The sequence below is a fragment of the Cololabis saira genome, chromosome 22 (assembly GCF_033807715.1).
Source record: "Cololabis saira isolate AMF1-May2022 chromosome 22, fColSai1.1, whole genome shotgun sequence".
Taxonomy (NCBI): Eukaryota; Metazoa; Chordata; class Actinopteri; order Beloniformes; family Belonidae; genus Cololabis; species Cololabis saira.
The window spans coordinates 24,610,015-24,635,005 of NC_084608.1; the positions used below are offsets into that span (position 1 = coordinate 24,610,015).

General features: G+C 38.1%; 2 protein-coding genes across 7 annotated transcripts in view; one reads left to right on the top strand and one right to left on the bottom strand.

The window, feature by feature from the left end:
• Nucleotides 1–1,556: 1,556 nt before the first annotated feature.
• lztfl1 (leucine zipper transcription factor-like 1) lies at nucleotides 1,557–10,263 on the bottom strand. The gene is made up of 10 exons (XM_061713332.1): nucleotides 10,005–10,263; nucleotides 8,125–8,249; nucleotides 7,386–7,580; nucleotides 4,813–4,870; nucleotides 4,316–4,387; nucleotides 4,152–4,217; nucleotides 3,985–4,062; nucleotides 3,531–3,707; nucleotides 2,617–2,720; nucleotides 1,557–2,489 (listed from the first exon to the last, which is right to left on the bottom strand). Exons 1-10 carry the CDS (start codon nucleotides 10,005–10,007, stop codon nucleotides 2,471–2,473), a joined length of 897 nt encoding a protein of 298 aa, XP_061569316.1. The 5' UTR covers nucleotides 10,008–10,263; the 3' UTR covers nucleotides 1,557–2,470.
• A 3,265-nt stretch (nucleotides 10,264–13,528) lies between these two features.
• LOC133423715 (dnaJ homolog subfamily C member 13-like) overlaps nucleotides 13,529–24,991 on the top strand; it is a 33,997-nt gene continuing 22,534 nt past the window's right edge. For all 6 annotated transcript variants that reach the window (XM_061714031.1, XM_061714027.1, XM_061714028.1 and 3 more), the window contains exons 1-7: nucleotides 13,529–13,671; nucleotides 16,800–16,880; nucleotides 23,257–23,332; nucleotides 23,519–23,668; nucleotides 24,100–24,141; nucleotides 24,260–24,460; nucleotides 24,550–24,756. In XM_061714031.1, coding sequence (XP_061570015.1) covers nucleotides 16,813–16,880; nucleotides 23,257–23,332; nucleotides 23,519–23,668; nucleotides 24,100–24,141; nucleotides 24,260–24,460; nucleotides 24,550–24,756 — 744 coding nt within the window. In that variant the 5' untranslated portion in view covers nucleotides 13,529–13,671; nucleotides 16,800–16,812. The remainder of the gene's footprint in view (nucleotides 13,672–16,799; nucleotides 16,881–23,256; nucleotides 23,333–23,518; nucleotides 23,669–24,099; nucleotides 24,142–24,259; nucleotides 24,461–24,549; nucleotides 24,757–24,991) is intronic.

Below are 24,991 nucleotides of genomic sequence, written 5' to 3' on the forward strand. Positions count from 1 at the left end.
ATTAAACAGTTGACACATCAAGCAGTTCCTTGTTGCTGATGCATGCTAATCTATCCTTTCATAAACTAGAACACTGCTTCCCCGCTGTCAGTGACAAACAGGGTCATGGAGATAAAAGCTTTGCAACAGTCTTAGCTAAGGGGCCGATGTTGTGCAGCCTTCAAACAAGGGCACCGGGGTCACCCAGTACATCAACCTTTTTTTTACCTCCTATTGTTCCTCCAACAATAAAACCATTATCATTTCTTCAAAATTACCCAGAACATCACCTGATATTCTGAAACTCTGCAGAGTTTCTGTCGTGCAAGCATCTGCTTGATGATTCTGTAGAAAAGCCAAACAACAGAAGCTTCTGTCTTACTAGTGAAACTGAGAAAACCCCTTTGATGCCTCATCGCCGAGCTGAGAGCTGCTCTGGATTGTACGTACACTCCACTGACGTGGATTAACGATTGCCCCGTGTTGTGGGAAGGTACAGTCACTGTGAGTGTGAGAGACTGAGCTTGGCACTGAGAGACGGTAGTCACCACTTCCTGTACCTGCTTGCTGTGATTTATTTCATGCACAAACACATACAGCAACTTCACATCCTTACCTGAAATGATCATCTCCCTCAGCTGCAAGGACACATGCAGGTTTTAATTTGCACGCATGTGCACAAATAATCAAATTGCATTTTTTCCCCCCCAAGCCAATAGACATCCTTTTCCTGCCAATTTGAAACTAAATACTTAAAGATCCATCACTGAACTACTACATGTTTACAGTTTTTGTTGATTAGTCTATTTTCTTCTCTGTTTTTTCCTCCGCCTGTGGGATGACAAGTACCACATGCACCGAACATCTGCACATGGTGCGTAACACAGGTTTGAGTCAGGACATTGTGGCTTGAAGAGTTTCAGTGAAAACAACAGTGGGGTTGACGGTTGACTGGCTGGTGACCGCTTTGTGTATTCCTCTTCCACACTCTCATTCTGCATGTCTTTTTTTAAGATATTTTCCCAGCGAGGAGGAGAAGAGATCAAACATGTTGAAGAAGAGTCTCAGCTACCCATTTTGTGGAAGTGATGTTGAATCCGCCATAGTTTTAAACTATACATGACTGGTGAAAAATGTCACGTCTTGTGCCTTATCAGTAGGGGAAGTATTTAATCTTATCTTTCAACATTATTCTCCTTTGCAGCAACCGTACATATGTCTAAAATAAACAAAACATCCTTTCTGACTATAATACTGCTGTCTTAGTACATGGCCAAGGCCTTATCTATGAATTAAATGCAGTCTTGCAATAGAGGTTTGATTGGCCGATGTGAACCAGCATGCATTTGTGATATTGGTTGATAGTTTAGAAATCCATCTTTGTTAATGATGCAGTCACTGATCTATGTTTTACAATATAGCGCCCCCTAGTTGAATCCATCCAACATTTCTCTGGGACCTTAAATATTATAGCTACTGTCTGATAAAATCCTGCAGAATTATATGTTCCAACAAACACTGTTAGGATCATGGTTAATTATCATGAAGACTTGATTAACAAGAAAAAACAACCGCAAATATGTATTTCATTACAGTTTTTATTACCCCATATTTTACACAATCCAGACAAATGCACAGCTAGTGTAATATAGAGTGGATGTGTCACACTCTGCAAGAGCATTTTTTCATGAACATCATGTATATAGAGATTTTTTTGACACTCCACCCACAGCAATAAGAAAAGTATATTAAATTTCAGACAAAAATACTCTAGGCCCTCCGAGGTGAGGAAACGGGAACTAGAAAATACTTCTAGATCTAGATGCAAGAGCAGAAATAATGGATATAATAATTTAGAATATATTTCTATGATTAGACTTTTGAACAATGTCAGATCATTAAAAATATGTTTTTTTGTTAGAAATGCTTTTAAATGTGTAAAGAGGCAAATCAAAGCATACAAGGGTCAAGATTAAGCAAAGTAGCTCGGAATTTCTTCTTAATTTGGTCTCACTCATCTAGTTTACAATATGGGTAACTAAAACTAGGACTAAATCAGAAAATAATCAGTAATTATTTACCCAGAGCTAGAAGTGTTGCCTATCTGATAAATAACTGCAAAGCTTCAGACAGACAGTACGAATCTGTCTAATTCAGCAAACAGACAAGGCCTCTTCAAACAGGGACGAGTTAGCGTTGCATAGAGCATTGAGGGAAGTCTAGCTACTGTAAGCGAACTGAGACAAAAAAAGGGAGGAAAAAATACCGTTTTCACTAATTATTTGGGATATTCAGTTGTGTTTGCAGCCAACCCTCCAGTTCCTGCTCTTTGCCAAAGTCAGTATATGAAGAAGATGCCAGGTAAAGCATGAAAAAAACAACTTCTTGTGGAAGTGCTGGTTTCTGTCTTCTCTCACATTCGTGGAACTGACAGCTTCTTGTGCACCACAGTCACACATTTCTGTTGTTGTACTGGCGACACCTGTTAAACTCACTCATTGGGCTCATATCTAAAACAGACAGACAAAGAACTGTGATGTTAAATAAAGTTGTTTTTTTTCCATTTCTGATAATCACATTGTGTTTTCTTTGTAAGAGTTATTGGCTTTATTTATTTAGTTAATGTTGAATACTCACCTTTGCAATCGTTTTCTAATTTCTTTGATCTGCTCATTTTTCTTGGTTAGAATTTCTTTCATGTTACGGTACGCCACAGTTTGCTGGAACTTTTTGTCCAACTCCTGCACGAAACACAACATTAAAATAAAGTACTGGACAGCTACCAGACCAGACTCAAAACAGATATAGCAGAGAGAATATAAAGTCAAATCTGACCAGCAGCATAAACCTGAGTAAAAGGGACCACGTTACTGTCACTTACAAGTACATTACAGGGAAGTTCACATGCTTCAGTGTTAAAAATAAGCACATTATCAGTTTAAATTGTAAGATTTAGTTTGCACCTGATCGTTCAAAAGTGGCAGGTCATCAATCTTTGCTTTAGGTGGGACAAATTAGCCTCAAGGCTGGAATTATGCTGATGTAATTTACAGAGTTGTATAACAGAACGGACTACAGATGATGCGTTTCAGGCTGCCTGGGAACATTGTGTGTTGTGGGAGAAAACATCCTCTTTGGTGGAGCCTTTTTTACAGGCCAAAATAAGAGCGGTCCAAAGGTAAGGGTAAAAAACTGAAAATATGACCTCTTTTATAAGAGTCAGCTGCTCAACCTTACGACATGAGTGATCATGGAAATGCTTTGCTTCCTCCTTATCACTTATAAAAACAGGAAGATTGACATGTCATTTGACTTTTGGAATCGAAAACTCCCACTAATGTGAATTGCAGAAAATATTACTCCAAACTGTGGCACTAATAACCACTGTTCTTTTTATCATAAAAAATATAATCGTTATTTCCTGACTACAGCTCATTAGATAGTCAGGAGCAGGTGGGTGGAAGAGGAAGTAACACTTGACATCCAGTGGGCGTGAACTTCAAAGATTGGTTACTATGAACTCCAAGAAAAAGCATTCAACAGAGACGTACCTTCTCTGCCAAGGACAGCTGCTCCTGGACTCGCAGAAGCTCATGTTTGGCCGTAATCAAGTTCTCCTGCAAACCTTTCTGGCTTGCGGCGTTAGCACAAAGGTTTTTTTCATAGTCCTCTTTCAGAGCTGCCACTGTGCCCTCTAGACAGGTGAGCTCCTGCAATTGCGCAGCCAGCTAAAAGGGGAGAAGACAGACACGTTCAGATGAACCGAGCGCAGTTTGACAACGTGAGCCTGTAACCTGTGACGCTAGCAGCAACAAAAATAAAACATAAAAAGATGGACACATACCATTCAGGCCCAAGTTAGCAGATAAAAGCAGATGGGAAGTAAGGTGTTAAGATGAGAATGAAAAGATGAAGAACCATAATCATAAGATAAACAGAATGGAGAACATACATAAAATGCGGCACATAAAGATGGAGAGAGGCGGGTCAAAGCCGGAGCAGTACCTGCTGTTCACCCTGCACGGTCTGAAGGTCTTTCAGGGCCCTCTCGGCTTTGGTTCTCTCATCCAGCGCACTCATGGCCTGGTAAGGTTAATCATGCAGAACATTAACAGCGCATAGGCTTTCACTGACTCTGACAAAGAAAATTCTTTAAAAGTTGACTTTTATACTTGCGATTCCAGAGTCCGCAGCCTGGATTTCAGCTTGTCATTTTCCTCCTGTAGCCTGGTTATCTCCTTCAGAGCATCAAACATGCAGAGGTCGTGGTTTTGTATTTAAACCGATAGTGACCGTCAAACGTGGCAATCATTGTGTGCTTGTTGTATAGCGTTACCTTGTTAAGGAGTGTGGACACCCCACCTTCATTCAGCGGGGCCAACTTGGGTTTGCTTGCTTCCTGGTTGGTCTGTTAATAAAAATGTTTCGGTAATTTCTTCCTACTTTAGTATGAAACATTTTTAATCACTTGTTTTTTCTGTGACTAAGAGGTATAAAGAAAACACCATCTTCCACTTTCACAACAAATTGAAGATGACTAATGCATATCTTCCAAAAAAAAGGTGTCAACAGCCAAACCCATACAAGAGGAACGACAGCAGTGTTTATCTGATTTGTTTTTGAGCATCGGTCAACCTCAGTGATGTGTGACTTCCGAACCGCACAGCCGTAAACAAAGAGCAGGTGGCCTGACGTGAAGTTTTTCAAAATACTCGACGACTGCAATCGTCACAAAGTTGCTGACTTCAGTGTGGGTGTAAATTTGCTTGCCACGCTTGATTAATGCTTGATCAATGTTTAGATGGTAATGTGCTATTACGTGCTATTCCTCACCTTATTCAATGTTTTGAAGTCAGTCTTCTCAAATTCAGCCACTTGCTCTAACAGTTCCCTGTAAATGTGAGAAAAGAAAAAAAAGGAGGAAAAAAAATGTGTTTAAAGTCTTATCATTGAAATGTTATCATGCTCTTTTTTTTCACGCTCTTATTTTGCGAGCAACGCAGCACAGTACAACTGATAAAATCTGTTTATAGGTTTACAACTGCGCTTTAACCGCAATGTTGACATTTGGGTTTGCTAGCAACACAATCTGCTATTTGGCACATGAATGTTACATGGAAAGTGAACACCCTTTTTCCTAATGGCAGTTTAGCACTTATGTAATACGATATGTGCCTGTGGTGAGCAGAACTCTTCTCTGAAGAGCTCACATGTGGTTTTTTTAAAAGCATCTAAAGACACGTAATGTAGCTTGTGACATGAGGCGTATTCTTAGCTTTAGACACCTTTTTTGTCACGTACAGCTGAGGCCTGTGAGAACTGAGAAATATGGGTTTATGTTTTCTTTATCCACCCATCGTATACACCTTATGAACAAAGTAAATTATTTCAAACACTGTGTTTTAGCAAGGTAGCAAGGTCAGAGAGTTGAAAAGTTACATGAAGTTCATCAATGAAGGCAGAGCACACATTTAAATCTCTGTACACAGACTTTGGAGGATTTCTGTGATCAACAACAAGGTTTTAAAAGGTCACCTGCATGACCTTTTAGTGATGGGATGTACGTTAAATGTTAAAGAACACTGGTAGTTTTAGTTTCATGTAAATGGTCAAAGAAAACACGGTCTGATGTGCGGTCTAGGTTTTAAACAGACCATCATTCAGATATCAAATGTCACATTTTGAGCACATTCATTTAAACCACATAACCACTTCTGCTGTTCTGCAAGCATATTTATGCCAGAAGCCCAAATACATCTTACCAAAACGTCAAGACTACAACCTTGTGACGACTATTCAAATGTGTTTCAGGGCTGCTACTGTCATCACATGCGTACACCCACATTACTTTATCAAACTCTGGTTTGATCGGTTAAAAGAAGAAAAAAAAAGACTAATCCACCATATATTTAGGTCACTTAAAAAAGCACTAACATATAAAACTGAAAAGGAGTATAAGGAGTTCATATTAGTTCCTTTCAGAGATTATTAAACTGAACTGAATCAAACAGAGGGATAATTAAAAATTAGTCCAGTGAATTAGGAGACATTTTTTGCGGTTCACATACAGTACTGTGCCAAAGTCTTTGGCACCAGCGGTCATATTATTTATATCAATGTTTTAATGACATCCACATTTATTTTACGGTCTTGTTAAGATACAAACAGAAAATACCCGAACCTGGGTCTGTTAAACCGAAACAGAATGGAATCCTTATTAATATAAATGAAAACATTGTGTAAGGGACAGTTGCCTTCAAAAGAATTAAATATGTGCTTGATTCTGAACACTGAGGTCTGAGGTCACTCCCGATTATGACTTTTAATTGTAGAGTTGTTTTGTTAGGAACACATGTTGCCTTGAGATCAACCAACACGGGTTTTGTTGCAGCTAACAGGAATTATTTAATAAATGCTCTCAAGCCATATATCTGGAACTTTATTTGTATCTTAACAAAGAAAGAAAAATATATATGTAAGATGGTGTAAATTTTAGTTAGCAAGACTAAGAGATAGATAGATAGATAGATAGATAGATAGATAGATAGATAGATAGATAGATAGATAGATAGATAGATAGATAGATAGATAGATAGATAGATAGATAGATAGATAGATAGATAGATAGATAGATAGATAGATAGATAGATAGATAGATAGATAGATAGATAGATAGATAGATAGTTTCATAACAGTAGACCTTAAAAATCAAAAATAAAAATTTAAAATAAGTTATATTTATAAACTCTTCAAATATTATTCTGGTTAATGAGAACAGACGAGCCAAGCCACCGACAGTTTGCATGAAAAACAGTTTCTACTCCAAATTAACTTCCAAAATATGAGCAAAGACATTTGTGAGTTGGTTCTCTCTACATGAAAAAAAAGTTAAAATATAGTGTTTGTTCTGCAACCTAAATGTATTGACCTTAAAATGCACTGAGAACATGGGAGAGCTTGTGGTTTTCAATGCATTTTTCTCACCACACGGTGAAATGGAAAGTAGGGTTCACTAGGTCACATATAATAGTAAAAGCTTGGCAGTTACCTTGATACCAGGCAAGTTACATGTTACAGATCTGATTCTATACAATGCTAAAGAGGAAGTGAGCGCAGGATAAGACAAGGTGGAGGTACTCTATTCTCTGATGCAGGTGCAGATATAGAGACCTTTTTACTTCTCACAGGAGAAAAATTGTACATCTGCCTTTTCGCTATCACATAGGTTTATCTGTTAACATGAAAATCTTTTTTGTGAATCACTGTTATTGTATCAGACTGACCTTACATACAATATTGTATTCCTTTATGCACTAATGTGACCATGTCACCACAAAAGTATTTCATTCATATATCAATTCATATATTTACTTTTAGCAGGAACTGTATCTTCCATTGCATCTCACCTGTTTTCCAGTTCTGAGATATCACTCTGTAGTCGAAGGTAAAACTTTTCAGCCTGGGAGAAGAGCTGCCTGAGCAGCAGCACATTCGTGTGAGCCGTGTTGATAAGCTCCATCTCCACCTCCCCGCGTACCACCATCTGCAGCCCATCCAGCATCTCCTTCACCTCGTCCACCGTGTACGTTTCCTCCACCAGCCTTCAGGGGAAAAGCACACACGGGCACAAACACACACAAACACACACAAATGTTAACCTGAAGAGTACTTCATTGCTGGATCCAACAGATGATTTATATCTATGGATACCTTATGAATTAAGTAAAGTAATGCAAAATAAAGGGCATATAGTTATTGTAATGTAGATTAAAAAAAAAAAAAATCAGAATCAGGTTTATTGGCCAAGTCAGGTCAAACAAGACAGAGAATTTGACTCACATAATTTGTTTTGCTCACTGTACAGTAAATAGACAAATGACAGCTCTTATTAACATATATACAATTTTAGAAAAAGTGAAAGGTGCAGCAGTATGAGGTAGACATGATTATTGAAAAGTGCATTGTTACCGCATATGATTGAGGTTATTATATTATTATTATTGCACAGTGACTGATTACTCTGAGACTCTATGAGTGTTGAGAATTCGTCAAAGCAACAGCTTGGGGAAAGAAATTGTTTCTGTGTCTGGAGGTTTTTGCGTAAACAAAAAAAAATCATATATAAACAAAGTAATGATCAGTCACCTGCTATCTTTGAGTTCCTCAAAGCATGAGTCAATAGTCTTGAGCCTCAGGACCCTTTTTGAACGTGCAAATCGCATGTAATTGATGACTTCATTCTGATGCTGTTCATTAAACCCAAAGTCAGCCTTCGTGAGACAAGAAGAAAGACATTATTAGCAGCAGAAATCCGAACAGAAACAGAAAATAGACAGAGAGGGGGAGAGAGGGAGAATGATTCTAGTTCAGTTTCCTGCATGTTTTAGATGTTTCCCTGCTTCATTGCACCATGATACAAGTGATTGTGTCATTGACAGAATTGTGCAGACCTTGATGACAAGCTGATGACGATGATTAAGGCAAGGCAAGTTTATTTGTATATCACAATTCAACACAAGGTAATTCAAAGTGCTTTACAACAACATTAAAAGAGGCAAGACACAATTAAACAGTTAATAACAAATAAAATGAAATAAAATGATAAGAAAAGAAGTAAAATAATAAAAAGCACACGTTGTTAAAAATAAGGGCAGTGGTGTACAGCAGGTAAGTTTAATTTAGGAGTACGCTTCAGTAAACAGTGATGTTTTTAACCCTGATTTAAAGGAGCTGACAGTTGGAGCAGACCTCAGGTCTACAGGAAGTTTGTTCCACCGGTGAGGAGCAGAATAACTGAACGCTGCCTCACCTTGCTTGGTTCTGGTTCTTGGGAAGCACAACAAACCAGATCCAGATGAACCTCAGGGGTCTGGGAGCTTCATAGGAACTAACAGATCACCATGTATTTTGGTCCAAGACCATTCAGGTCTTTGTAGACCAGCAGTAAGATTTTAAACTCTATCCTTTGACTCACTGGAAGCCAGTGTAGTGATTTCATGACCGGTGTAATGTGGTCCAGTTTCCTGGTGTTTGTAAGGACTCTGGGGGCAGGTTCTGGATCAGCTGCAGCTGCCTGATAGATTTAGTTTTCCCTCAGATATCGCTGTGTACAGATATGGAACTCCAAATCTCACATTATCAAAAGCTCTGCTTCTCTAGAGACTTTAAAAAGAAATGTATCATCTCATTTAATTAACATTTAAAAAATTTCACAAGTGTTTTTTTGTTTGTTTGGTTTTTTTTGTTTGTTTGTTTCTGTTCATTTTTTGTGTGTTGATGATCTGTAACTATGTAGTCAAACCTTCTTTGTTTTTATTTATAGTCTTCGTCTTGTTGTGTTTTTGTTTTACTTCCTAAATTGAGGGGAGGTCCGTTGCATAAGCCTGTTGACTTTTTGACCTCTCCTGTCACATTTGTTTTACTATTTTGATTGCAAGTGTTAATTTTATTGTGTGCAAACTAATAAAAATAATAAAATTTCATTGCATAATCCAACCAACTGAAAATGAATGCATGAATAAGTTTTTCCCTGTCTTGTTTAGACAGAAACCCCTTAATTCTAGCAACGTTTTTCAGATTATTCAAGTGGTAATAAACAGATTAGTAAACTTTAGATGGCTGTTGAAGTTCAGGTCTGAGTCAATAATTACAAATCTACACATAAATTAAAACAAACAAAGAAAAACAAGAGCTACACCTCAGATGTTGTTGAAACCTTGAGCCAAACATGAAAATGATTAATTAGAATCAGGTTTGTTAAAGCAGAGAAACATCTGAAACATGCAGGATTGCCCACCCCTGGTCTAGTTGCAACCACAACTAGCCCCTGAGCTAAGTTGAAGAGGATTTCCTCCTGACAATATGTCTCAGGGCCTTTTCACATGGGCTGATACTTCACTATTATGGGATGGAGCTGCTCGCTAACGTTAGCTGGTTACTCGCTTTTGACTTTAACTAAAACAGAAAGCAGATGAAGACATCCTGGACGCTAACAAGTGTCTACCTCAGCAGCAGCAGATACTCACCATGCCGGCTGTGTATTAATCCTAACAGAGTTACTGACAGAGCTGATCCAAATGGGAGAAGGAGGATGTCTTTGGCCCTGATTTAGACTTAGCGAGGCGCAGACTAACAACTGGCAGTTATATACGAGATTCGAGAGATCTAATAAACTTATTTGCACGTTTATTTAACTCTGTGGCGAAGCCAAGTGGAGATTAAAGCATAGCTGCAAGATTATCTATCAGATCTGTTAGCTTAGCCGTCCAGCTAATGTTTGCCTTGCCTTGGTAACGAAATGTAGCGTCATCACCTTGGTTACCGGAGGTGCGTTCAAGGGCGCTACGGACATCACAGAGTGGTATTCGTGTAACGTCTCGCTACCAAAACACAAGATAATGTCATGTATATAAATGAAGCAGCTGCAGTGATAGTTAAAACTTTAAAAACATCTAAACGAAATCAAACGATTCAAAGCATGTGTAAATGATCTCTGTTAGCCAATTTCATATTTGTCAATCCTTTTATGAAACTTGTTGAAGTATTTGCTTGCAGAGTGCAGTTTGAACGTATGTTTGCTGATACAGCCTGAACTGCACTCTGTCATGATGATTTTGAGAGGTGTTGTGATTTTCACAACGGATCCATCTGTTTCTGTGGTGCTGCTTGAGGGTCTGGAGATCACATCAATGCATTTCTGGTTCTTACTTAGTGTACAGACATTTCTCTGTATTGTAAGGATACTATGCTCCAAACATGACTACATCCCCAAATTCAAGTTTTTCTCTAAAATGTTACTCTTACACAGTTTGTTATCACCTGTTTTTTCGTGCATTGAACTATTTGCCCATTAAAAATGTTATATTTAGGATTTCATAAACCTGCCAAAATGTATGAAATCCTAATATGACTGTCTCTTCTGAATTTTCATGTCTTTGAATTTGTAATTTTTGGGGGGGAGGTATTGCTTTTAATAAAAAAAAATATTATTATTATTATTATTATTATTATTATTATTATTATTATTATTATTATTATTATTATTATTATTAATAATAATAATAATAATAATAATAATAATAGTAATAATAATAATAATAAACTTTATTTCTATAGCACCTTTCATACAAAAATCGCAGCTCAAAGTGCTTCACAGTAACACAAATAAAAACAAAAAACACAAATTGTTTACAATTGTTCCTGTATTGTTGTATTGTTTACACTTTGTGCAACATTCAGTTGGATTTAAAGTGCTATACAAAATATACATTCTGATTGATTAACGCCTATACCATGTACTAAAGAATAAAAGGTTAAGTCTGTTTGGGACACTTCTCTAATTACTAATAATAATGGTGGTAATTAACTGAGTTCTATTTGTTTTTTTGTTTTGTGTGTGTGTGTTTTAGATTGCATATCTTCTCATCATGTTTCTAATCCGTTGTGTATTAGAAACACAATTACTTGGGGATATTATAAGGCCCATTTCAACGTATAGCACACAGCAGTAGGTGGCAGCATAGGGTTAGAGAAAGATCCAATTTTAATACAAATGGAATAACCTCTGCTCATCAGCGGCAGCCAGCACTAACCAGTTATAAAAGTTTAGAATTTTTTATTTGTTTTTATCTTAATTTCATTTTTCAGTTTGTTTCATTATTTCAGTTTAGTTTTAGTTAGTTTAACAAGTGAATTAGTTTGAGTTTAGTTCTAGTTTTGAAAAATTGGTTAGTTTTAATTCCATTTTATCCTTAATTTTTGTTTTTGAGGTCCTGACTTTCAGATATAAGCAAAACATTCTAGGATTAAAGAATAATAATTCTGGCACTAACCTCCTATTATCTGCTCTCCTACAGCTGCAGAGGAGCCTCTTCAACCTCCTTTTCTTGAATGTAAACTTTGTAATGGTATATTATGCCTACTTTAGATTTTTGCACATTGATAAGTATTTTTCTTATCAATATGTTGATAAGTTGATGAAACATTTGGTCACACTTTTATTTGAATACTGACAGCACCATTTCTCAAATGCGTTTATTCTTTTTGATACATGATTGATTCAGTTGATTGCTTCTTTAAACTCACTGTAGCTGTTTTCCAATGTTAGACATCATGTGAGCCAAATAAAAACTTCATAGAGCATCTCTGAGACAGCCTTCTCATCCTCTCCCAGTGAACCCTAAAGAGCTTCACTCTCCATCTTGTTAAGGGAGATCCTAATAGAAAAAAGAAGGAAACTTTTCTTTTCCCCCTTGTCTCTCTGGCTGTAATTGAATTAGGCTAACGGGCAGCACATGTCTTATAACGTGATCGTTCTGTGGTGCTACACTCAACTTTAGTGTGCAACATCAGTCTGCAGCAGAGGTCAAGATGTTCCCCCTTTATCTTCAATCACGGTGAGTCATTAATAATTTAAGACAAGGACAAACACTAGAAGTTCAGAACCATATGCTTAAAACTGTGCATGCTATAGATTACTGTTGTTACTTTTTTATTATTATTCTTTATGTTAGTGCTACTATACTTCTGGTTCTCAGTCGGTACGGCAGAAAAAGATCTCTGACTTTCCTTGACAATTTGTCAAATATAAGTTTAGTTATAGATGAATGTAGGTCATTGCTTGACCGGTTGCTTATACAGACACAAATGGCATATGAGCATGAAAAATCTCTGCACAAACGATGAAAAATATCAAAGAGAGGGGAAGCAATAAATCACTGTGGGCAGGAAACTGTTTAGAAGTGGACAGGGTAAGAAAGGACAAGATGCAGCCTTTTATAACTTCAATCCAAGTGGTTGAAGGTTGTTTACAAGTTTTAAAGAATTCACAAGACCACTATTTTTAAGACATTTTAATGATTTTCAACATAGGCCTAGTTTGTTGATGACTGATGACTGATACTTTTGTTTTGCCTCAGTGAGGCACCCAGTAAATCGTGTCTGTACATTTTTATTTGATTTTTTTTATGTTTTAAGAGCTTAAGGTTCAGTATTTATTGAATCATGCTCTCTTTCTGAACGTGGGTGTTGCTGCATTGATGGAATGGTGTCCCTAGATGGCACAATAGCAATATTTAACCTAGATATTTGATTTTTTTTGTTTTGCAGATTGCTGATACCAGTAGAAAGCTTGACAATTTTGAAATAAGCTAATACAGTAACAATTTAACTATTATTTCAAAAAAGAAAAACAGAAAAAAGCTGTCTCTTCCAGAAAAGATATAGAGACACATAGGCTAAGAGGTACAGATGTTTCAGTACAAATTACCATTATAATTTGTACTTATGTTCTCTCGTGCGGTTTACTTAAAAATGTCGTTTAAATTACCCCGAGTAGAAAACCTAATTTCTTTCAACGGTTCTTTCGGTATCCCGCTACAATAAACTGTTCGGAGGTCAGCTTTAGTGACATCTGTCACTTTAAATATCAAGCAAAGCTCAAACAGAAACAGATCTGAGGTCAGTTTTCACGATCCCTCCGTTTCCTGACAAACCAATCAGCTGACAGCCGCATGACAGCCGGGCTGCACGCATGCGCAATTCAGCGCTTCTCGCAGGAGGAACATGGCAGCGTCCTGAGTCCCGCTGGGGGGGGTTTGAACTGAGCTCCATCAGCACCTGACACGCACCGGCCTCTCTCACAGCAGGGTGGGGGGGCTGAAGAACAATTAACACCTATTACTGATTTCAAAGGTAAAACGCATCCCTCGGCACATGCCACTTTTTTCCCTTCTTCGCGTTTGCTTGATTGAACCCCGATGCTAACGCGACGAGCTAACTCTCCCATCACTTACTATTGAGAGGCTAGTTAGCCGCTATCATGTGGCTAATCCAATACTGGCCTTCCAAAGCCCCCCCTTTTTCAGCAAGTGGCAAACAAACGCTGATAAGAGAAGGGTTTGCAGCGTCTTCGTGGCTGCAGTTAGGTGGAGCTTTGCTGTCGACATTACTGCCAGAGAGCTGCAGTGTGTGTGTTTGCTGAGACTCTTGACGGCCAAGGCCGACTGCAATGAAGCACAGGGGGCTTAGCTTCCTGAGAGCCAGGTAATGTTAATGCTGCTCGGATTTACCTGCCACATTGGTGGCCAGAAAACATCTCCAAATGGACCTGAGGAGCGCCCACCAGCTTCATGTTTTATGTATCTGGTCTACTTCAAATCAGGTGGTTGCTTTCATTTTGCAAGCAGATTCCTGGTACCTCACAACTAGGGTTGCCACCTTTCAGAAATAGAAATAAGGGACGCCCCGATTTCAGCAGCACAGGGGCCAAAAAAAATCCCCAAAACTTCTAAACTGCATAAAAATCTGTTTATTTTATATGAAAAAAACAAAACGCTTTTATTTAAAGTTTAAAGTGCTTTAATAGCATTGAACTTGCATGACTGTATAGACAGACAACCGTACTAGTAACTGAAATATCCTCCTATGCTATGTATGTCCACATCAGCCAAGATGTATAATATAGCTACAGGTGAAGAATATGGTGTAAAAGTTAATTTATTTCAATAATTCAACTAGAATATGGTGTAAAAGTTAATTTATTTCAATAATTCAACTAGAATATGGTGTAAAAGTTCATTTATTTCAATAATTCAACTAGAATATGGTGTAAAAGTTCATTTACACAATCAAAGATTTTGCTGGCCTTAATGTTTTCTGTGTTTTATTTTGTTCATTATTGTTAAATTTAGTATTGATGTTTGTGTGACAGACGTGTGTATGGGGCGTTAATGAAAATACGGGACAAATTGCGGCCCCTATTAGTTCAATACGGGACGCAACATTTTTTTTCTCAAATAAAGGACAATTCCGTATTTTACGGGACGGGTGGCAACCCTACTCACAACACCATCCTAGATTAGTTCCTGCGTTGCTAGACATGCATTTTTGAACATAATTGGCAAAGTCAGAAAGGTGTTGCAACCCTGGCTTTGGATAAGCAAAGATTTAAAAAAGGAAAAAAGCATAAATGTCTCCCTGATCAGATTGATGAGATGCACTTTCTGCTGTATTCAATGTCTTGAATTTACAATTGCTTCAGCTGTCTTTAGTGTATCAAAAGTTTTAATTGGACTTGTAAAAAATATGCTTAGGAGCATATGCTGATATGATGGCACATGACAGTTTGACCCTTGTACTCACACTGATGTTGAGGTAATTTTACAGTTACATTTAATCCTTTAAAAGAAACTAGAGATTTGGTCTTTTTTGTACAGTTGAAAATGCAAACTGCACCCGAAAAGGAGGAGAAGCAGAAGCAGTTTTCATAGTAAATAGATTTATTTTAAGTTTGGCAGGACAGACAAAGCCTGAGGTTGTAGTCTAGATAGTTGGGAAGCTAGACATCACCTTCACTCCATTTTTAGCTGTCCAGATTGGTTTCTTTTACAGGTTTTATTCAATCACATATGAACTACATGGTTTTAGCCTCGAAAAGCCAACACCTATCTTATCACATTGTCCTGAGCAAATCATTGCGTATATGGCATGTTGTGTATTTTGCATTTAAAGAATACTTTATCACATGTTCAAATCTGTCAAGGGTTACTTATGAATGATTTGCAGTTCATCTGCATTCAGGCAAGAAAACATGGGAGGGCAAGTCACATGATTCAGTTTTTCATTTTTTCCTTACACGCATTACACCAAATCTAGTGCAGTAATATGATAAAAAAAGTACATGACCTCCACTTCTGTGAAGAGCAAACTATGCAGTGCATGATGCCAGTGTCTACTATCGTGCATGCCATCACCCCCCCCCCCCCCCCGGTTTGGATAAGATTAATAATGCAGCTTTATGGGCCCATGCTTGAAAAGTAAGAAGGGGGGAAAAAAAGCCAGAATTCCAAAAATGTCTCCAAATGTATTATAGTGTCAAATGTGGCTCATTTCTAAAGGCTCTCATCCAGTTTTTAGGCTCTTGAAAACTGTATTTTTTTTTTTCTTTAGTTTTTTTCTGTGTCTTTTTCCCTGTGAACACAAGACTTGGTCCTTTTTGGAGTGAATATGTAACAAAAACGTTTGGCTTCTTTTGCTGCTCACAGCTTCATTCTGCCCACTGAAATGAAGAGGAAGGAAAATTGAAGTTAGATTTTTCCCGGATCCTCGTAGATTGCTGACACAGGTTCCCCTTGTCACATTGCAGCCGCTAGCAAATTAGTGCTCCAGGGATAGGAGAGGAAATTATTCCCTTCTTGTGTTCTACAGTTTTCCCATCGATTGCCTTGCTTTTGAAGCCTACATCTGCCATAAACTGTAAAAAAAAAAAACTTGAATCAGACACCTGGGCAAACACTTAAGACATTGTCCAATCTCTGCTTTACGTTAAGTGGAGCAATCTGGTTCACCGTAGTTCTGTTTGTGCTTGGTTATATCCCAGCTGCGCTTCAGAGTGGCTCTTTTCCGAGTAATTCTGCAAAAATGCAACCATGAAGATGGGAGTGAAGGCACAGAAAAGCCACGGCTGCTATATATTAGCAGTCATGTGCTGCTATCTGAATTGATGTTATGGCTTGTAACTGTGGAATCAGCCAGTCATGGCGTGATTGACTCTTCAGGAGTTGGATAATAGCTGTTCAGTTCTGTAGCTGAGGGGCTGTTCGATGCGGGGACTCTCCTGTGAAAAAACGTGAAGGGCTATGTGAAGTGTGTGTCGCAGTATGTTGCAATCTGTGGCGAATAAAGGATGTAGTAAGGACTTGGAAATACATGGATGGTTCTATTGGCTTCTTATAGTGTAACAGCTGAACAGTTAAAATCTCAACTCTTTTTGTCTGTCCCTTTTTAAACAGAGTAACTATAACGTTTCCTCTGTCTCGTAGGTCCTGTGAAAAGATGAATGTCGTCAAAGACAACAAAGACCTGGCCTGTTTCTACACCACCAAACACTCCTGGAGGGGAAAGTAAGATAACTCTTTTTATTTATTTATTTATTTTTTTTTTTCATCCCAACAAATGAACTTTGAGGGCTTGTGACATTTCCAATTTCAGATATTGTTTACTATAATTTTATGAGGAAACACACACCCAAACCGTGCTCTTAATCATCTGCTTAAGGAGATTTGGGAAAATCCTGAAGCCCTGACTCAGTGCTTCCTTTGTGTTGACTTCCTTATCTCAGACGAGGATAAGAGGTCTGCAGACCCCTGTCAGCAGTTATGGGATCAATCTGTTGTCCAGAACTTTACTGACCAATGAAATGTAACTGAAAGGGGAAAAACAATGAACACAGGACAAAACTAACTTTGTATAAGATGTCCTTGTATCGACGTGGACTTGTTGTCTAGAAATTAAAGACAACTGCTTTAACACGGCGTACAGACATTGTTCTTTTCCCATTTACACTTTATCAAGCTTCAGCAAAAGCTTTCCTAGGTGTCAACCCGTAGTTAAAGTGAGTAGTAATCAATTACTGATCATTTGTAAATGCTGTATTCCATCTCATCTTATCCTGCTGTCACATGATGATCACATTGGGGAATGTTGTTACACACACACACACACACACACACACACACACACACACACACACACAAGGTAGTTATTTTTATTTTTTCTACAACATAGTTTGAAGGGAAACCACCAAAGTAGGAGGGAGGGCAATACTGCATGTTAGCATGGAGTACATATGTTTTATGATGCAGTATATCAACTGTATCAGTGGATAAAGTGGATAATAATTTAAAAATGACTGTCTGTAGATACTTGTAGGCCTTTGAAGCTAGTAAAACGGAAGAGCTGCAGTATGTGAGCCAATGGCATCATATTACCAATACCTGCTTTCTAAAAGTCTTTGTCCCATTAAGGCCTCTCCTTGGTTGGAGTAACTTGAGCGGAGCTGCAGAGCATTAGACATCATCAGTAGCTTATCGTGCAAATGCTTCCTGACAGCAGAAGCGAGTGGTAGCGTGTGACGTATGTCAGAGCAACACTATGATGCACTTTAAAGCACAGGGTGGTGGTTTATCTGAATTAGATGGAAATTGCCTTGAGACCTCTCCAGAACCGAGTTCAGCAGGATTTATGTCTTACATGGCAGAGAAGTGTTTCTGTCAGCAACAGAATATTGAATGATTGATGTCAAATTTTAAAGGTAATTCTATTGGTACAGTAAAGTAAAAGAGATCAAAAGTTGGGGAAGAAAATAAAACCATCTCAGTGAGAGGGCAAGCACAAAATGCAAGTGAGTAGGGGGAAATGAATAACCAGAATTTGGAGCGGTCTTGTAGCTTTTATACACCAACAGAAAGAGAGGGTTTAATTTTTCACTCTGTTGTAAAGCAATCATATATTTGGTGGGCTCTTCCACAGAAAGTGTTTGAATTCAAGCTATTTATTCATTTACTAGTTTATCTGGTATTAGGAAGGGGGGGAAAAAAGCTTATTTTTCCTAAACTGACTTTGTGAACTTGTACATTTTCCAGTGAATCAACCGCAGTTATAACGTCAGCGATGGATTTAAACAGTATCTCTTTCTGAAACAAGATGAATCATTTAAAAAAGATGACAGCTGTGCAGAATCAAGCTCATCTGAAACGATCATGTCTTTACTTAGTGGTGCTAAAGGAAGGTTTACTGTAAATAACACAGAAAATAGACTTGTGCGGTGTGTACTTTATTGACCCAATATGACCCAAAGAGAAATGGGCTATTATTTTACAAGATTGAATCGACACTCTGTTGCATCAGCATTTTCAATATGAGTCGGCGTAATCATTTCACAAGGACAATAATAATAATAACTTTCAGTAAAATTAAAAGGTTTTGCTTCTAAAAGTTTTTATAATTCATGTTTCTACTTTTTATCACAGACCTAGAAATAAAAGGTTTTAGTGGAGAGCTTGAAGTTTTCAAGAAAAGTTGAATTCCACACACTCAGATTTATTTTACTTTCTTCTTATAGCGTACTACCATGCAACAGGTAATTAAAATCTGTTTTTTAGGGCCTGGATTGTGCAGCACCTACATCACAAGCGTGTTTAGAGTAGTTTATGGGTTTTTCTTGTGCTCACATTGTTTTTTTTTGTGCTGCAGAAAGTCCTTCAGGCTTCAGCTTATCCTACTAGATCCACAAAGATGCTCCTCTGTACTTGTATCCGACACTTTTATTTTATTCATTCATATTTTATTTTTTACAATGAATGCTACTGTAATGCAGAGTGTTTGTGGGCGGAGGAAAGCTGAAGGGAAACAAATAAACCTGATTTGTTGCTTCATAGTGTGCCTTGCATTTTTTTATTTGGTCTGTTTTCCTTTTTAACATTCATTCATTCTTGCATGTTTTGGGGACATAATCAAATTTATGACCTTGCTTGCTGTCTGAGTGATTTAAATAATCTGATATTGGCCTCAACACCACCCTAGAAACATTTACACTTTACCTTAACTGCTCCTCGTCTCAGTGCTCATGGTCATATTTAATTTAAATCTTGGGACTGTGGTTTTCAAGAACGTTGATTTTGTGTTTCTGTGTCCTCCTTGTGTCACAACATTTCATCACATTTTTACGTAAAAGACACATTTTTTTACCTCATATTTGCTAAAGGATTTTCTCTTTCAACACTTCTTTTGCACCAATTGTAATTTATTTGGCATTTCCAGTCCTGGTTTAACCTGCCAGGTGAAATTTGTTTTCTCAGAACTATAATCGACTCCAATGCCTGTTTCCTGAACATGATGTATTTGTTCACAATTGACAGAAAACTAATTTACATTGCAAGCTGGATAAAAGGTATTCTTGCTTCCTCTTTTTAAATGTAATTACAAATTTAAAATGACTGCAACAGACAACCAAACAAGTATTTTCTTGCCCCACATCTTCAACTTCACTTGCTCTCTTTGAACGTTTGAAAATGAAGATAGGTGCACAAGATAATAAAAACTGAGCAGTCAGACATAACAAGGACATCTCGCTGCCATCGGATGTCTAAATGTCTGTTACCAAACTGAGTGCGCTGGGACTGGCTTTCAGCAGGTTGTTTCTACTGGAAACATATTCTCTGGTGGCAGAATATTGGAGATGTACTTCCTGCTCAGTGTTGTGTGTTTTGGCCTCAGGTAACATCAACTTGGTGAAACTTAAATCTTCAACTACAAAAAGTGGTTGATCAGCCAGTGCCAGGAATGATATCATTTTTTTTCCCTGAAGAGCTTTACTTTTTTTTTTACATTTTTCTGACTGAAATATATCAGGCTGCTGGTTTTGTGCTCTTGCTATCTTTTATTGTTGTGATGTGTTGGATTGAATTTGTTGTCCCGACAGTTGTCTGTCCTTCACGACTGTACATGTATCGCATTCGTTTTTGGCAAGAAAAATGGAAATCATTCATTTGTACCTATATCAATACTCAGTATCTCTAGTTTTACGTGTTGAGTTAAGTTTGTTTTCCCAATGTTTGTTGGTTGTTTACAAATTGCTAGCTTTGCATGTTCTGTTCTTGCAGTAGAAGAACGCTCCCACATCAATGATGCATTTACTTTTGCGTCTAGTTGATGTCCCTGTGCATGATGGTTGTATGATCAGGAAACATTCATTGCTGTATTTATGACCGAAAAAGAAAATCTAATTTTTATCAATAGCCAATTGGCATTGCAACTAGCCATTGTGAAAATAGGATGCAGCTCATTCTACTTTCATGATGACATTATGTGCTGCTTACATATGTCGTCATATTTGACACACTTAGAGGATTCCAGGGCTGTTTTGTTTTGATTTTTGTTTATAGATGTTCTTGTCCTGATGCAGCCAGGCCCTGTATTTTAAAGTGATTGTGATGAGGAGCTGTTACATCAGCACATTGTGGTTACATGTGCAACTGTACAATGCACAAATTGGTTTACCAGTTCCTGTGTTTAGAAAGTGACTCAGGTCCAAGAAGAATATACAACTAGTTTTAAACAAGCTAATGTGCATATCAATACATGGAGCATTCAGCTTTCTTTTTTTTGTATAAAAAAACGTGTTTGTGGGTTTAGTAGGTCTCTCAAATGTGATCATTTAGTTGAAATGCCATACTGACACTCTGTTCTCTTTTCATCAGGTCATGTTTCTCTATAAATGCTTGCTTCTTGAGTTTTTTTTTGTGATTTTCAACATTATGTTGAAAACAAAGCAAGAAAAATCTGCTGCTCAGGATTCTTTTAGCAACTGCGTCTCTTCTTACAAAGATGAGTTTAGTAAAAGAGACAGGAAGTTGCTTAATGTATTACATTAAGAAATCTTAGACTGAAAGGAGCTTTAGGGACACACCAAATAAACATCTGAATGTATGAATGCTACTTAACATTTATACATCTAGAAGGCTTGTTCTAAATTACACAAACGTCAAACAAACTAAACGTTACCAGCACTTGATTATGATAAGATGCATCGTTTTTTCTATCTTTCAGGAAATGTAAATCTGAATCACAGCAGCATGAGATGTCAAATGGTCACCGGTTTCAATTATGAGAGATTCATGGTAGATGCATGCAAACTCATTGCTACTGTTCTAATTTTTCTACGTACAGGCCTTACTTTGTTTTAGAAGTATACAGTATTTATTGGCTTCTCTATTTATAGAATAGCCGGGATGTCTGGAAAGACACATTTTTCATGTGTTAAGCAGTTTCATGTTTATAAAAGCACAGCCTTAGGAATAAACCGGTTATGGACGTCTGTATTACGCCTGTGTCCTTATAGAATTAAACTGTGAGCCTGCTGTGAATTAATAATTAACTAAGTTTGTGCTGACTCTATTTAAGCCAACCTCTTGGCACCAAGGTCAGCCCAACTCCTTAGAGGAGTCATTCATGTATTTTTAGTATAAAAATGGCTTGAATAGGGTAGTCAATAGGTGTTGAGACTATTATGTCTCTACATCTATCAGTCATATGCTTGATTTACTCACAATAAAATCTGTCTGAAGCTGCTTTTTGTCTGAAACCTTTAAAGACTGAAGGGGAAATATATCCACATTGACATTACCTTGACTTTATGTATTGATTTCGTTTAGCTAATTGTGATGCTAGTTGTTTTGTGCCTGGTGGAAACTGTAGATACAGGTGGACCGTTTTACAAACTATTGTTGCCATTTAATTTTCCAAGGCGATCAATCAGTCAGCCTCTAATTTGTACTTGCATTCATTCGGATTGTGAAAGTACCCAAAAAGCAAGTGATATTGGCATAATTGTTAAAAAGGAGAGACTGGTGGAGGGTTGAGCTTAAGCCTAATGTTTCACACTTGCCTCAGGCCGCTGCCTGTCCTGTCGGTTTGTGCTTCTCATGTAATCAGACTAAAGCAGAAAAAGGAAGGATGTAACCTCTCAAATATAGTTCCCTCTACTCTTTCTTAGTAGGATATGGTTCTATAACTTCTCTAGACCTCATGTTATTTGGGCTTATAGAGGATGTGCAGAAAGGAAAGGAGTCGAGTCAGCATGACCAGTGTGTAGACCTGTTAAATTCTTTAGAGCACAGTGTATATAAAGGAACATACCAAGTACATCACTAAAACATATTTAAACCTCAAATGTTTTTTGCATGCTTAAAATCCTGAAAGTAGTTGGGTTCAGTTCACTCTGCAGAATATTATGAATTGGGCAAAAGCTGCAACTGAAACCGTTTCCAAACCACAACCAAGCACGCATGGATGTGCCTCTGTGCCCACACACACACACGCTCACTCAGCGTAGCACTCATAAACTTTTCACACTTCCTTCCTACTGTGTGACAAAGCTCGATGCTCATTACTCTTCTCGTAAAGTATGGTGTGTTGCTTGAGTGTTAACCAGTAACTCATTACATAACTGCTAATGGAAGCAGTCAGGAATTGTTACTTTTCCCTTTTTGATATTTGCCACAGAGCCTATGTTGCTGAAGAGAATAAATGACAGTTATAGCAGTATTGATATTGAATCGTACTGGCATACATCTTTTTTCTCCTGAGTGTGATCAGTGAACCCTTGATGCAAGCGGTGAGATTATTATTGTGTCATTTATTGAGTGGCTCACAGAAATGCCTGGAAACTAACATGCAAATCCTGAGTCCTGGTGATGTCATTAATCCTTGACTCATTACTCTCTTACAATCAGGGCTGCAGAATTATTCTTACAAGTAAATGTGCCAGCGAATACGGTTGTCATGGTAACTGGATCTTGCATGTTGAAATGACTGCGACATCTTCACCTGCACCATAACTGTTAATGTTGTGCGACTGCCCGTGTTGTTTTTGTTGCTGTTTGTGCAGTTGTTGGTGGGTAGGCCATGTGTAAGACTCATCCCGTCTCTGTGTTACAGATACAAGCGAGTCTTCTCGGTGGGAACACATGGCATTACCACTTACAATCCCACCACGTTAGAAGTAACAAATCAGGTCAGTATGTATGCAGCATCTCTTCCAGGAACTGTCATTACGCATCAGTGCCCCAGGGGGACGTCAGGGATTTACTTTCCTTGGCTCTATATACGATTATTGAAAATCAATTTGAAGCTGAAACTGTATTTTTAGCTGCCTCTGCTCAGCCTTGTGGATTTTGTGTTTTTGTTTCTCGATTGCTAGTGGCCTTATGGAGACATCTGCGGCATCGGCCCGGTGGGAAAAGGTCAGGGTACAGAGTTCAGCCTCACGTTCCGGAAAGGCAGCAGCAAGAAGTCAGAAACACTCAAGTTCTCAACGGAGCACCGGACAGAGCTACTCACAGAAGCACTTGTAAGGGAAAAAAACAGTCATTCATGCAATTATCAATCACTAAAGACGCCTCATGCACATAAATCTTAAAAGATCTCAGGTGTGGTGTTTCATTTGCTTTTTTTTATTTAGTTTTTTTTTCATGACCGAAAATCTTGCTTTACTGTACTATGTCAAAGTCTGCAATACTTGCAAAATATCTTGCCTTTGATTTTTTTATTATGGTTGTGCAAGACCAATATGAATCATCAGATAAGTTGTGAGGAAATAAAATCAGTTTTAATAAGTGTTACAGTACAACCAGTCAGTGTTTCCTCATAGAAATACTTGTAATTTTGATATATTAAAAAGTTAAGAGTGAACATGGAAGAAGAGCAGCTTACCAGGCAAGTTTGTGTTAATTTATATTATTAATATTAATTAATTAATGTTTTTATTCTTTTTACCTGCAGAGATTCAGAACAGAGTTTTCAGAGGGGAAGATCACTGGCAGGGTAAGTCCTGACGCAAGGAAAAAAGACGTGGAGGATAAATAACCGATTAGAGTAAAAGCTGCCCAGCGTGCTGGCAGTGTATGAACTACATGAATAGTATGTGACACTCTGTTCACAGCGCTATAATTGCTACAAACATCACTGGAGTGACACGCGGAGGCCTGTGAGTTTAGAGGTGACACCGGGGGGCATCGACCAGATCGACCCCCACACTAACCGAGTGGTGTGTTCCTATGACTACCGAAATGTGGAGGGCTTTGTGGAAGTTTCTGACTATCAGGGAGGATTTTGCATCCTTTACGGGGGCTTCAGCAGGCTGGTATGTACTAATAAACTTTGCACGTACTGTATACGTTTATCCTTCGTTACCTCATTTAATGCATTTTCCCGTTCCCTCTTTCTGTCCAGCACCTGTTTGCCTCAGAGCATCGGGATGAAATAATCCGCAGTGCCATAGAACATGCCGGAAACTTCATTGGCATCATGCTACGCCTGAGGAAAGAGGCGCTGACCTATGAGAGTTTCATCATGGACAGGTTGGGGAAATACAGCTCAGACGAGAGCATCACTTCTCTGGCTGAGTTCGTGGTGCAGAAGATCACCCCGCGACACACGGTCAGAACACTCTGCCTACTTTTGTAACATCCATCAAAGAGTTGCAGTCTCTCTGAACAGCACTTTTTTGCACCGTCATTTTCCTCTTTAATCATAGAGAAGGAAAACCTCATATTAATGGTGTTGTGTAATAATCAGACTCCTGTTGAACTTTGACTGCTTGACACTAGTCTGAATGAACGGCAGGGGTGTAAATACAAGTGAAAGTCAGTTGGATTCATGGCATTTGATCTAT